Genomic DNA, 15,078 nt, shown 5'->3' on the forward strand with positions numbered 1-15,078 from the left:
TCATTGTAGATTCTTGTTTCAGGTCCAGCTCAATGAAACGAAAGCACACTGTCATTTTTTTTTCTTTGTTCAAGAATAAAACAAGGGATTGGTTGTGATTCTGTTCTGCCTGAAGGGTTTGTGCTTGCTCCCCACCACAAGCTTACCCATTCTCTCCGCTGTGTTGACCATAATATTTCATCTTACATTCTCTCTGTCTGTCTGTCTGTCTGTCTGTCTGTCTGTCTGTCTGTCTGTCTGTCTGTCTGTCTGTCTGTCTGTCTGTCTGTCTGTCTGTCTGTCTGTCTGTCTCATTTCCTCTGTCTCTCAAATGTTTATCTTTTTTCTTCTTCTTTGTCTTCCTTAAGGGGCCCGAGGGTCCTCCAGGGCAAAAGGTAAGTCTAAAAAAAAATCCCTTCATTATATTAATATCTGTCATTAGAAAATTATAATATAAATAAATTCATAGGAGAACATATTACGCATTTGAATTATGTTTTGCATTTGAGCGTGTTAGGTTGTGAAATAGTTTAAAGGGTATCTATCCAGGGTATAGCACTTACAGTATATGAATGAATGAATGAATGAATGAAAAGTAAGTAAGTAAACCTATTGTCCACAACTGAGCGTTTAACAAATTTCCACTGTTGACGATGAAAGCTAAATCACAATACACATGTGTATAAAATTGTCTTCCAAAATGATACTGAATATAAAACTGAAGACAACCCAGGTTTCATCGGACAGGAAAAAGTGAGAGAGACAGACACAGAGAGACAGAGGAGGAAAGAAAAGGAGTTTGTGAACAAGAAAGCGTGTGCCGAGTGCCCCAGAACCGTCCCATGCGGGCGGTGCTGATGTGTTGAACAGATGGAAGCCATATCCAGCCATCAGGTAGCTGCCAGTGTTTGTCCAACGTAACCCAATCAGACACTTCCTGTCTGCGCTGTCATCTGTCGGCAAGCCCTCCCCTCCCGTCGTTGGCGGGGGCAGCGGGGTCAATGATGACACACCGTCGCGCTAATGGCTCATATAAGCCAGGCCTCGAGGCCTCGCACTGCCGCAGATACGCCGCCGGTGCACATCACAGTTCAGCAAGGAGGGCCGTGTCAACAGCCTTTTATTTTAGTTTCATCGCCTTGGTGATTGATTCGGTGTTGTCATACGAGACAAGGCTGCGTGCGACTTATAGATGCTCGCTGATCTAAATGGAAGTGATGATTCTCGAGAGCCCTGACCCGCCGAATGGAGTCCAAATAAACTGCCCATCGTCACCCACTTTCAAACTGCCCCGATGTCTGTCGCAATGTGGTCGTAAGTGCCTTTGTTCACTATATGAGGTCACTCCTTGTCACTTTGAGCCATTGTGAATGCAAGGTATACAAAATAGCATAAATATTAACATTTACTCTAATCACTGTTTTGACTACATTTAGTCTAATAGCTGTCATTCCAAACAGTTCTGACCATATATGCCTCGTATGATACGCACTGTATATCTGTAGATGGGCATGTGGCAGCATTACGCTGTTTAAGGTGGCTTGCCATAGAGCAGTACCCAACGCCAACGTGAGCAAGCCGCCATGCCAAAGAGTGCAAGCTCATTAAACACCCGTTTGTCACATGTCCAGACTCTAAACAAGATCCAAGGAGAATGTGAAAACATAAAGGCTATGTGGTCTGTTTTCTCCTCCTCCCCCCCTCTTCTATATCGGTATAAGTCAGCAGGGCAACTCTGAGCTCTCCCCCCCTCCCCCGCCCACCCCCCAACCGTCTGTGTCATCTGTGATTTCACAGGTCTTGAAATATGCCATGAGATATTTGTTCTGACCCCACCTTGTGAGCTCAGCGTTCACTCGCGACCTAGAGGGACAAGTACAAGAGGGGGTGGGATGAAAGCGATGGGCACAGAGTGGCTCTCCATCGGTGGGCCTTTCCAGTAGACGTCCCTCGTCTATTGGCACCTGGCAGGTTCGCATCTCCAAGTGGTTACGGCATTTTTCAGTGAGTGAAGTGAGCGAGACTCAGGGAAAACTAAGTGCAGAGTCATGGTACTGAGAGGAGAGATGTTGGTGAAGTGCGATTGAGCTCGCGCTGCTCTCACAAACGGTTGAGTATCGCTCAGTCTTTGTGAAGTCATTTACAATAAAGTCATGTTGACCTTTACTCGGCTGTTACATGTATTATCTGCAAAGACCTAAGATTAACAAACAGTTTTTGACCCTAAACATGGCTACGCATTCTCCCATACCTTGCTTTCAAGGCCAATCCAGCGAGATTGCATTTTGTGTTGAATGTAATGCCACATGTACGCTTGTGTGTTTCCTTCACAGGGCTTACTGGGCCCTCCAGGTGGTGACGGACTGAAGGTGAGGTCATTCACATTTTGTTTATAGTGCAGTTAATTAATTGCTATTATAATTGAGATACGGGTGTCTCACCTTTCCATTTCACAGTGTAACTGGTCAATCAAACTTTCACCATTCCATCATTAGTAAGTCATTTGTTAAGGTAGTGTAGTGTATACACTTTTTTTCCCCCCTCAAAGCAGTTGGAGAGACCGAATAGCTTTTAGTTACTGTTACCAACCTCTATTTTAGCAATGCTCTATGTAGCATGATTGTGACATGAAGTCAAGTACCCCTTTGGAAAGTTTGCAGCAAGAATCTGCCTATTCTGCCTACGTGTGTATGTTTATCTTCAAACGATTTACTTTAATTCCTTTCTCAGAGCGTTCATGACGTCTTTTTATTTTGGTCACATATTGCTGTATTCTTATGAAGGGAGTGCTGCCATGGGTTGTGATGATTTCAAACCACTATCCTATTTAAAGCAGAAATCTCCTGGGCTGCATCTTCAACCACAAAGTAATACTGGACGAGCTGTCTGTGAATCCGCTCGCACACTCAGCCGCTTTTTGCGCCAATCGATTAATAACAAAAGTACACTTTCACTCTCCCAACAGATGGAGATGAAGGGCAAGTACTTCACAACAGGGGGAAAAACACTAGATTAAAAAAAAAAAAAAAAAACGAATGAAGACGATTTAAAAATCTCCATATAACCTCAAGTGTGCAAACTGTGCATTCGTGAAGTTACGAGAGGAGAGGCATGTCCATAATGGGAACCAGAGCAGAGACATTTCATTTCATATTGAAAGCCATACTGGGTTCACTTTGTTAACAACAAAAAGCTGAGGGCCTAATTCCGTGCTTGTGCAAGGAACGGGACCTTGGCCAGGGTCCGTGAAACAGAACGCCGATGCTGTGCAATGCTGTTATAAAACAGAATTGGTTATGGTATGTGAGCACCACTCGTGCAGAAAGTTCAACTCATAAGCAGTTGGTTGAAAAGGCCCTTGGGTTATAGGCAGGCAGTGGCAGGTTGACTGGCAGATCCTGTAATAATCTGACAGAGATATCCACTCAGAAGGGATGAATGCTAATGCAGACCTCGTCAGGCTCAGAGTTAGAGTTTTTAATCAGATTCCATCATCATTAAGGCAATATTTCATCATCATTATGTCAATGACTCCCATATGCAGGCTGATAGTTGATACAAAATTCCAGAATGTATTTTAATGAGTTTTTACTAATGTGTAGCATGGATACTCCCTATACTCTAAACTGTAACATTGTAATGTAACTTAACATAAAACAGAGAGATTGTTTTTCGCCATGATTAGAACAAAAAGCATGAAATGTTATTGTGAATATTTTCGATGAATCACTCAAAACAGAACAAGGCCTGTTCTGGAGTCCTTTATAATGAGACCCTGTTGAACACACACATTCATCTGAGTTACATTAATTTTTTTTTAATTACATGAACCCCCCAACTGTTTTCCCTATCATTATCTGTCTGGGTCTAGGAATAATAACACATTTCCCCCAAAGATTAGTGTGGTGTTGAATTCATAAAGGTCAGAAGGTTAATTATTTTGGCAAAACATGTCTGAATAAGGCTACTTTTAGTCAGGTTGGCGCAGGGACGTAGCTGACCATTTGGTTACCCGTAGGATATTTGTGCTGACCCCCCCCCCCCCCCCCCCCCCCCCGACGAGAGCGCTGCTTATTCCTCATCCAGATCGGCTATTTTCTCTGTTTGTGAGGACGCACACACGGCCGCTCGTTATTACGCAGAGAAATTTGTTATTTTGAGGGTCGGCTTGGCACTTTTTGGCACATTTTGTTGCCCCCCCCCTCGGTGTGATGCCCTACTCGCAGGGCGTATTGCGCGTATAGGTAGCGACGGCACTGGGTTGGCGGGAACTCGTCTTGTGAACTAGTGTTCATTCAGATATACTTTTCTTTACACAACCATTAAACACACGGCCAGAAACTACCAAACAAATGAATAACATTGGATTCTGTAAACATAAGAGTACGAAAGAGTATGAAAGGCATAGTTTACAATGCTATGCAATCTACAGAACTCTTTTGTGTATTTTTTCAATATAATTTGACCCTTCTGTCATTTATTTATTCATTCATACCACACAGTAGATAAACATGTAGTTACTTCTTTTTTTTTAAGTGCATTCAGTGGTATCAGCCGGTGTCTCGACATCAGCTGAATTCCACCAGTCCTGTGAGCCAAAATGTTATCATTCAAAAGTGACCTCTAAGGTTATCTCTATATCCGGGGAGAAATCCTGAAGCTTTATTTTTTACCCCCCCTGACCCTTCGTGGGTCTTCACATGACGTAGAAAGTGCATTGAATGAAGCCACTGTGTTTATGTCACGTTATCCATAGGGGGATGTTGGTACCCCAGGATTGGATGGTGTCCCTGGCGCCAAGGTTTGTTACACATCCTTCGCGGTCTGTTGCCTCAGAATTCATGGCAGTCATATCTTTTTTTGTTCTGATTTTCAACCATGTGGACTTTTTTTGCCTTTTTCTCATCAAGTGGGCAGCCTTGGCTTTTTGGACGTGTCATTGGTGGTCATTCTTTTGTTTCCTTCATAACATTGGCTTTTTCTTTTCACTTTTTTTTTTTGGTTTAGTTTTATTTGAGACAGACTTACATTTTCAAACCAGTTCACTCATCCTCATGAGCAGTGGGAGAACTAATGTTTTGCATGAGTCATCCTGTGTCCACAAAAACACTACCATTCCAACATCCATGAAAAAAGTTGAATAAATTAGATCAGGCAAACTATGCACATTAAGCATTTAGTTTGCATGCAATCATGCCGACCGCTTAAATATCGTCATTGTACAGTACATTGCTGGTTTATTTAATACCATGTCTGTACAGGTTTGTTTTGAAACAAATATTTGAAAACATCTCAAAGAGTTGACACCCAACAGTCTGTCTAGGGAAAGACTGTCCGAAACACAAGTGTTTCTATAATTTAACGTGTTTTGAAAACCAAGATACCATCTTGACCAGCTTAACTCTCCAACCAAACCTTATGTATGTGTTCAACGCTCTGATTTCTTTTCCAACAGGGGGAGATGGGAGAGCGAGGTGAAAAGGTAAATGTTTTATCACAATTATGAGCTTGTTGATCAGCTATTTATGGCAAAGAGGTTTGGTGTAGATGGAAAAAAAGTGGTCAAAGTACAACAAAGCCAACTCCGGTCCAGTTTACTTAGTCTAGAGATTCTAGAGGGTTTAAGTGTTAAAGGCAATTTAGCACACACAAACACGCACACACACGCACACACACACACACACACACACGCACGCACACACACGCACACACAAAGTTGGTATATCTTCTTATTTCTGACTCAACTCCAACTTGAGAACTTGGTTGTTTTCCAATGATCACTCCCATCAGTGATCTGGTCTTCACTTGAGTCAATGTTGAGTCATTGAACTATTTATTCCTAACTTTAATCTGCTAGCGTTTTTAATATGTGAGAAAATAAAGTGACCGCAAAAATAGACTGTCCGCTATGAGGTTTGAACTCACGGCCAACGGTCTCATAGTCTAACACCTAACACAGCAAGCTATGGAAGCTATTGAAAAGTGGGGGTTGAAGTGTGTACTTACACACTTGGATAGGCCAAGCACAATGATTGACGGAGAACAATGAAAACCGGTCCTGTTGGGAAGAACCAAGTGAAAGCAACAGAGGGGTATCGTTGACCAAAGTTGTACTTTAATTCAGAAAAGCTGTAGTATTAGATATATATATAAAACCCGGACTATTTTATTATCAAAATTGGATCACCCTCCCTTGGACTCGAAATAAAATTAGCTCACCCTCCCTCTGACTAAAATTAAAAAGACATGGCCCTCCCCTATTTTCCTCCAGGGCCCCCTTTTCTAAATTTCGACTGGTCCCTTAGGATGCAATTTCTTTAGTCAAGGTTGAGGACCCAATCAATGTTAGCAAGCATAGCTTAGCCTTAGGAGGCCTCACAGTGTGGCAACTATGAGCAAAAAAACCCCTACTGGATTCTAGCCTTCTCTCCGGTGCCTAATCTCAGTCATGTTTATGTGCTGGTGTTTTGGCCAGCCACAAGTGGGAGGTGGGAACATGTACTGAGAAGAGGGTGATGACTCAAATGTACTGCATTGGCACAATTCACAGAATGGGCAAGTCACAGAATGGGCCTCATTGGGGAGTTTAACTGCACTCTATACAGTCCTCTAAGAGTCTACTAGTGTGGTTAAGGTTGATCCAAAAAACACAATTATGCATAATGCTGTCTCCTTTCTTTTACAAATCTATACATTTAGCTCCCTTTTATGTTCGTTTCCCCTGGAAGCTGAATGCAAAACTCTTCCTCAAGCAATGCAGTTTGGTGTCTTGACAGGCTTTTGCGAGAGACTGATGTGACTTATTCTGTTTGATTTGTATTGCAGGGTGATCTGGGTGAAGACGGGCTGAAGGGTGACTTGGGTGAGAAGGTATGTGAATTCAACGTTGCCTTTCTTCCTCTTTGTTTATTTATGGCTTGGAATCGACTCAAAAGATTTTTCGACGCTTTTGAGTTTAGCCATCTGAGTGGTAAATTGTTTAGCGGTAGCTGTTGTAATGGTGCCTTCAGCTGTAAGCAATGGCAAGGCAAGCATTCCCGGATTTGATGAGTCCTCTCTCCTCTGTGCATAATGTGGACTTAATCAGCGTGCAAGGCTTGCAACTGCATGTCCTGGTTGCGTTCATCCCTTTGTTATTTTGGGACCAATTTATCATTGAGACAACTTGTCAACTTGTGATCTGTTCCAAACAAAGACTAACTGAACTTGGCTAGACATTATTGTCAAGTCATACATCCACATTATTGCCCCAAAGGGCTTTGTCGTTACTACAATGATATCAGTGCCAGAGATGGATTAGCAATTTGTCCTATACAGTATTTGTCATGCTGCCTTAATTAATGCATTCATTTCTTGAGTAAGGTCTTTAAAGCCTCGGTTCTGAAAATAATTATGGGTTGGCACTGAACACGGGTCATAGAGGACAAAAGTAGTGGCCTGTGAGTTTATTTCTACTGGGTGTCATTTGACATGTCGTTTGTGCAAATAAATTATTCTTCTACCATGTGGATTATGCATTCGATTTCACACAAAATGCTACTTTGAAAAAGTACTCTATTGTCTACTCTACATTAAGCTTATTATGTTTCTGTCTCTGAGAAAAGTACGTTTAGTGATAGAAGCAAAATATTATTGATGCGCTGGCAGTATATCAGGGGGTGGTGGTAGTCAAAGTGTCACCGTCAATTTATTTCCTCTTAGCGAAGAACAACTTTGATAACTTCTCACATTATGAGTTACTCCAGTTTATTTTTTTTTCAAAAGGCTGCTCAACAGCGCTGCCAAGAAAGACAGGAAGGAAACAGATGCTAGATATATCACACATCTGTGGAAAAGGAGTGAACGAGAAGGAAGCAGAGGGCCGATAAAACGTCTCTGCTCCACCTTCGACTTTGATCTTGCGTGACCTTTGCGCAGTAAAAGTGAGAAGGTGACGGCATTTCTCTGCAGGGGGAGAATGTCGGAATAGCGTACCATGGGAAATCAAACCTAAGTAGTTCTTCTACCTCTTCTGTCACTCCAACCTTTTTTTTTTCTTTTCTTACACACCGGTGTTTTCATTCATTCCCCGATGACGAAAGACAGAACTGCAGAAATAGATATAGGAGTCGAGAACTTATATCGAAATATACCAGATATGATAGCGTAGTACAGTATTTTGTTACTGGTACGGATTGGATTGACTTATCAACCCAGACTTTTGGTGCGAGGATGTATGATTGAGCTGCTGATTTTTTTTCCTCCATATATAACACAATGGTGAACATATGGTGGGAGTAATTGCTTTTCAAAAGACTCTGGACATAACTCATTGTTCCTGAATATCTAAAGGCTTCTGAAACAAATCATGCGTACAAGGACTTGATTGATTATCAGGTAGCTGCCTTCAATAGCTGTGCCAGAAGATGTCCTGAGTGAAAGTTTGTGTGCATCTTTGCGTTGCTGTCTTTCACTGACTCACCGCACGCACGCACGCACGCACGCACGCACGCACGCACGCACGCACGCACGCACGCACACACACACACACACACACAGTAGGTTTCAGACACCCAGAACATACTGTACTGACCGTGTGTCCACAGTGTGGACACATTCTGGGTGTCTGAAACCTTTCATTGACAGAAGATTTTATTTATCGTGATTCCGGCGGCATCAGAAGCGAAAGCTCATGTGAGTATCAGCTTTGAATGGCATCCCGCAAAACCAAAGCCTGCTTCAGCCCATCATTTGGCCAATAGAATTTGGGGTCTGACCGAATACACTTCCAAATATGCCTGTCAATGCTCCATTGTTTCAGTGTAAGGAGGAGAATTTGGAGGAGGAAAAAAAGAAAGGGATGGGGAGGGGAAGGATCGAGGCAGATCGTTGGGTTTCTTCCATGTCGAAGATGCCGAGGTTAACAATACACAGCGCAGACACCACAGGGAAACTGTGCTATTGTGGGTTGAGAGGTGATTCTGTGAAAGCTTGAGCATGGCAAGCAGAGAGACCTGAGGGATATGTATTGGAGTCTGCAGGGACAGAGAGGAGATGGCAACGCTGGCAATCAGCCTGGGCTTTGCATTATACAAAGGGAGATTGTTTTGACAGCGGGATCTGTGGAGTGTACAAGAGACAAGATGACACATAACTCTGCTTCATTCACATAGACACTCATGCATGTCCACAAAAGCATAACCAATTGCGCACGGTCGCGCGCGCACACACACACACACACACACACACACACACACACACACACACACACGCACACACACACAATCCAGATCCTATATCGATGGCTTTGCTTGGCACATAATTATACTGTACCAATCCAGCACTCAATCATAACACCTCTCCCTGTTACTCTGAAAATGTAAAGGGTGTTGTTTCGGCTGAGAGAACTACCAGACCTCAAATAAGAGGACACATTTCAACAGAACAGATTTATATTAGAAACATTTATATAAAAGGGTGTTTCTATTTGACAAACGAAAAGGGTAATTAAAGAACAGTCTTTCTAGCCCTTGAGCATCTATCACAAGATCCAATATGAAAGAACATTTTCTCTCCGTTTACTCGTAAGAGTTTAGCTCCTTAAAGCAATTACTGTTAGTGTAATGTGCATAAATATTTAACAAGGTGTGAAATGAGCTGCGACCGAACTTGTTCAACTAAAGTTGTCAGGCATTAGAGGTGGGAAAATTCCTTTTGGGTCTGAAGAAGTGAAAGCATGCAAACGCTTTAATTGGTGGTGGTACATTTTGTGGCTGTGAGAAAGTTGGCATTGACAGGAGTGGCACAGTGGTTACTTACTGGTTACAACATCTCTGGAGTCCTGGGGTCCAGTCTGGCACCTGGCAACAGTTCAGCCGTTGGCCCGGGCTACGCAACGTATTCATTAGAGCAAAACTGAGGTCAAGACTTGAGCCAAGGCCCCCCCAAACGGGTCAGTTTTTCTAATGGCCTTAAAGGGCCACTTCACCCCTTTTGCAACCAGATCTTATTTTAATGATGTTTGGGAGACAAGAAACACTTTCCTGGGGTTTTTATGTGGGTAATTTGTGTTTTTAGATATTTCAGTATTTCAAAGTGTCCATGGGCTCCATGATGTCATGGACACTGGGCTCAGTTATTTCCTGGACTACATGTCTCAGTAAAACAGCCCTCCCCCTATCCACAAGGAGGAGCAGTGGACCAAAGCATTATGGGAATTGTAGTCCAGGAAGGAAGTGAGCCCAGTGTCCATGACATCATGGAGCCCATGGACACTTTGAAATACTAAAATATCTAAAAACACATATTACCCACGTAAAAACCCCAGGAAAGTGTTTCTTGTCCCCCAAACATAATTAAAATAAGATCTGGTTGCAAAAGGGGTGAAGTGGCCCTTTAATGTGGGCAATTACTTGAGCCCATCTTTTGCTGGCCATGTTGGGAAATGTAATGGTGGTAGATTTGTCTCACGACGTGGCCTGGTCTTCATCATTTGCTGATTAGTCCCCCTCAGTCGTACAGTACTTACTGTATCTGGCACCGCAGCTTTCTAATGTCTCCTAAATTGCCAGGTCTACATTATGAAATCTTTATACTATTATATTTTAGTGCCAATATGCAGGCCTTTTTCACAGTCAGCAAGTGCTATATGGGCGCCTATAATGAAGTGCTGTATTGATAGTATGGTCCCCTGCTATGCGATGTGGTTAAATGGTGTGGCTGTAGCCTGAACATAATTGGCCCAACAGGGACACTTCACTCCAATGCTACAGAATGCCTCATTCCCCCCCCCAAAAAACTCACACGCTTTTTCCATCTCGGTTACTTACATGGTCCTTCAGTTAGGGTTGATTACCTAGAACGCACCCCTGGCTTGGAGTACTGATAGGCGAGTGGTACCACAGGCTGACGCCTGACTAGCATGGCTCCAGTCCCTGAATCGTTAGCCACGCCCATTAAAAAAAATGTCCTGAAGAATGGAGTGAAATCAAATGACAATTCCAGCAAGTCCCGGGTTCGATTCCCAGCCCCAGCGGGTCTTTGCTGCATGTCACTCCCCGACTTCTCTCCCCCTGTTTCCTGTCTCTACACTGTGGACTATCAATGAAGGCAGCAAAAGTGTCAGGCTTGGTGCCACAGCTGTGCCACAGCAGATCATGTCGCTGGTGTTAAGCCATTTGGAGCAATGTGTTGTGTTGTGTACTTTGTGTAGCATCCTGACACTCATTTTCACATGGGTGGGTCATGCTCTTGAGGAGCTTTAGTTTCCCTGTGTGACATATGATCTAAGAATGGCATATCCTTTTGAACAGTGCATTTTAACCACTTTTAAGCATTAAACATAGTCATTCAAATGTGTCATGTCGTGCCACATCACGTGTTATGAGCTTGTAGATCTGTAATTTTAACCTTGAACATAATAGGTCTCGGCTTTTTTTTTCATTTTTTCCCCCAAACTTTCACCAATAATAATGGCTTGTCCACAATTGCAACAGAGGCCTGTCAATAGAAGAGCGTGCTACCATGTTTCATAAGTGACAACAGGTTACAGGTCAAGAAAGCAGGCAAGCTATCTTCAGTATAAATTGGTGCTCTAGCCGTGACATTGACATTAATTTAATCACTACTTGCTTTTCAGTGTTTAATCCGGCCTGCAGGGATTTAATAATGAGGAGGACAAGACCTTATTACTGATTTGAAGCACACGTTTAGAGAGCAGGTTTTAGGCAGGATTTTGCTTTGTTTTGTTTCTCTTTTCTTTCTTGTAGAGACCTTACCAATTCAGTACAGATGTGAAGCATGGTTACATATGCATTCCCTGCCAGGAAGCTTACAGGTGTACACCAGCTCTGACTTTGATGTTTGTGTTGTTAAAACAATACATTATTCTATCAAGACGAAAGAGAGGCCTGAATATTGGAGGGCCTGTGTATAGTTTCCTGTTTTTATCACAATTCCTCTGTCAGCCACAAGATGATATTTGTCTCCCAGGGCTTAAGCAAAACAATCTTTAAAAAAAGCTGTTATTCTTACACAATGGCTTTCTCTACAGAACAGAACTGGAGTGTTAATTTAACTCTGAAAGTGTCAAAATGGCGTCTGTAACTCAGATCTAAATTAACACTCATCAACATTTTGATCAGGTCGGGAACCTGTTTTGCAGATAATCCATCCCTACAGTAGATGTCCGTCCTCTCGGATCAAATGTGTACCCTCAATTAAAGATGTAACACAAGCTAGCGTTAACTTGTGAAAATGTCCATATAAAAAACAGGAGAACGACAAGCCCCCAGGGGAGCTTGGCGGCGCATTTGAGCATTCCACGAAGCCCAGCTGTAAACAGTAATGCAGTTTTATTGTCTGAAGAAAAAAAAAGAAAAGAAAATGCGGCAATTAAACATGCCTTGTGTGCTGTGCATCATAATGACTCCCATAAAAGACTGAGGGCAGGAGGCATTCCTGCAGCAACTTCTGAGCGTGAGGCGTATGCGTACTGTAACCACAGAACCAGCACCAGAGCTCCAGACCCCGGCCTCGTTCTCTCCCCCTATACTCCCTTTTCCCACCAACTACCCATAATTATGCTCTTTGGCCCCCTGTTTTATGCCTCGTTTTTAACTGTACAGTGCAGTAGTAATATGGCTGGAATTCTGTCTTGTAGATGGCAAACTCTGTTAAGGCATACCTTAAGTACAACCAAGTGTAAACATTCAGTAAAGATACAGCACGATAAAGAGAAGAAAACGCTGCACCAGAGACATTGTCTGATCGCGATGGGCTTAGTTTCTTTCTTGTGTGCTCACTATGTATTTATTCACCTCTTATGTGCAGTTGAATAGTTGATGTTGACGTTGATGTGGCAGTTGCAATTTGAAGATGGAAATGCTCTCATAAAAAAACCCTTGACAGAACTCATAGTCTATCATTCTGATAGATTAGTCCTCATGATGTACTCTTTTCCTCTATTTTTACAGTTTCTGTAAAAAATAAAAGAAAGAAATCTGCCTGTTTGCCATTGGATAAAGCTGAAGAGGTGGATGCAGTCTTTTCCATAATCCAAAGACAAGTGACTCTGAAAATGATTATACCACTGCTTCCAGTGGGGCTCCAGGGGGTCCCCAGCAAAATGAGGAACATTTCTAACACAAAAGCCATATTTAACCTTTCAGCTATTTGAAAATTTCCGATAAACAAGCTCTAACTTTAACTTTTGATAAATCTTCACAAATCTCCCCCTATTGGGCTCGCTGGCACAAAATATTTTCAAATTTTGATTATGCACCCAATCAGTCAATTTGGGGTCCTTGACATGAAAATGAAAAACAGACTATAAAGGTGCATATCCACTAGGAAGCTGATTGTTGATTCATTTGGTCAATTATCTTTACGCCAGGGCTCCACCGGACGCGTTGCGTCTCCGTCGCGTGTGTCAAAAAACGCACCGGTTCAATTTTAATGCACGCGTTAATGTCACGCAACGTGGGCAGTGGAGCCACCCTTCATTGATTAAAAAGGGAACATTCCCTGACGGTGACGGAGACGCGACGCTGATGCGCCCGGTGGAGCCCCGGTGTTACACTAGGCGGAGACTGGGAACACAATTAGCCTGGGAATTTTAATGACAGGGTTTGCCATTTCTGTCCAAATTGACATACAAATAATTAAGTTGTTAGAGTGTGGTTCAAACTATTAATAATGCGGCGACTATTATGGTGAACAACTGTCGTCACATGACGCATGCCACTGACACATGCGTCATTCACGCAAGCGTCATTGACCTTTTCTATCTGTCAGGGACAAATATGATTTCTTGTTGCTCTTATACAACTGTTATTTTCCCATTATTTTCTCATGATCTGCAGGAATGCCTTAAAAACAGATCACTGAGTTACATGATAAATCCATGCAGTATTGCAAACAATACAACATGAAAAGAAACACGCAAAGTAATGTTGATGATGTTTCGTGCTAAGCATTATCGTTTCTGTTCTATTTTTATTCTCATAGACCCGGGAGGGGCGGGTTCTTCTATAATATAAATAAAGTGGAACACTACTTTACACACACACACACACACACACACACACACACACACATACACACACACACACACACACACACACACACACACAGACACAGACACAGCCTTTACCTTTTTCTTTAAAAAAAAAAGGTAAAGAGTTATTTACTTGAATGACCAGTTGAAAGAACAACTTTAGGCTAAATACATTATATAATTCTATACCAGTGTTTTTTTAATCTGTTTTATACGTAATTGAGAATTGATGTATGTTATTTAATAGTGTTTTATGCAGTATACTGATATTGATGCACGTACGCACACACGCACACACACACACACACACACACACACAACTCTGCCAGTGTATGTACTGTATTATGTAACTGATGCCTTTTCTTTGTTCCTGTTTGGTCTAGTTAGTATAATCATTTCTGTTTTCCGTCTCTCAAAGTAGTGGATTTTATTAATTCAATGTGTACATTGTCTTCCCATAGGGAGACGCAGGCTCCTCTGCAGCGGGCATTAAGGTGAGTGCTAAATGAAACTTGTTTGATGATACGATACGACTGCCATCTTTTATGCCTTTCTTCTTTAACCCATTTTGGTGTTAGCATTATGTTATGCTTTAGCTATTGAAAAATAGCAGATCTACAAGCTCATAGCGCGCCACCGAGTGGCGCGCTACGAGCTTGTAGGTCTGCTATTTTTGAAAAAACGAAGAACGACTGACATAGAAACATAGCTTTTTCAGAAAACTGTCAGGATGTAGAAGACATTTTTAGAATCTGATCTCAGGTCAAAATGGGTTAAATATTGTATGAAATGTTCTGTCTGCAGGGTGAACCTGGAGAGCCTGGGCGTGGTGGCTATAAGGTAATCCCCATGCTTTACACCAGTGGTTTTCAACCCTTTTTGTATCAAGGCCCATTACTTATTGGGCTTTTGAGCCACGGACCACTATTTGATGAGATTTAGCCTCTCAGACCCAAAATTTTGTTGTTGGAGAACATTTTGTCCTCAATTCCATGCTGTATTGATGTTGGTACCATAGGCAGGCAAACGTTGATCAAAATAACAATTATTCTACATACATTCTC

The 15,078-nt window shown here is 42.3% G+C and overlaps 1 protein-coding gene across 1 annotated transcript in view; it reads left to right on the forward strand.

The window, feature by feature from the left end:
* The window catches only part of col25a1 (collagen type XXV alpha 1 chain), a 206,068-nt gene that overhangs the window by 159,577 nt on the left and 31,413 nt on the right, over nucleotides 1–15,078 (forward strand). Inside the window, exons 10-15 of the mRNA XM_079491602.1 lie at nucleotides 348–374; nucleotides 2,313–2,348; nucleotides 5,435–5,461; nucleotides 6,805–6,849; nucleotides 14,476–14,508; nucleotides 14,819–14,854. Of these exons, the coding sequence (XP_079347728.1) occupies nucleotides 348–374; nucleotides 2,313–2,348; nucleotides 5,435–5,461; nucleotides 6,805–6,849; nucleotides 14,476–14,508; nucleotides 14,819–14,854 (204 nt within the window). The remainder of the gene's footprint in view (nucleotides 1–347; nucleotides 375–2,312; nucleotides 2,349–5,434; nucleotides 5,462–6,804; nucleotides 6,850–14,475; nucleotides 14,509–14,818; nucleotides 14,855–15,078) is intronic.

Source organism: Electrona antarctica (assembly GCF_951216825.1).
Source record: "Electrona antarctica genome assembly, chromosome: 21".
Classification (NCBI taxonomy): Eukaryota; Metazoa; Chordata; class Actinopteri; order Myctophiformes; family Myctophidae; genus Electrona; species Electrona antarctica.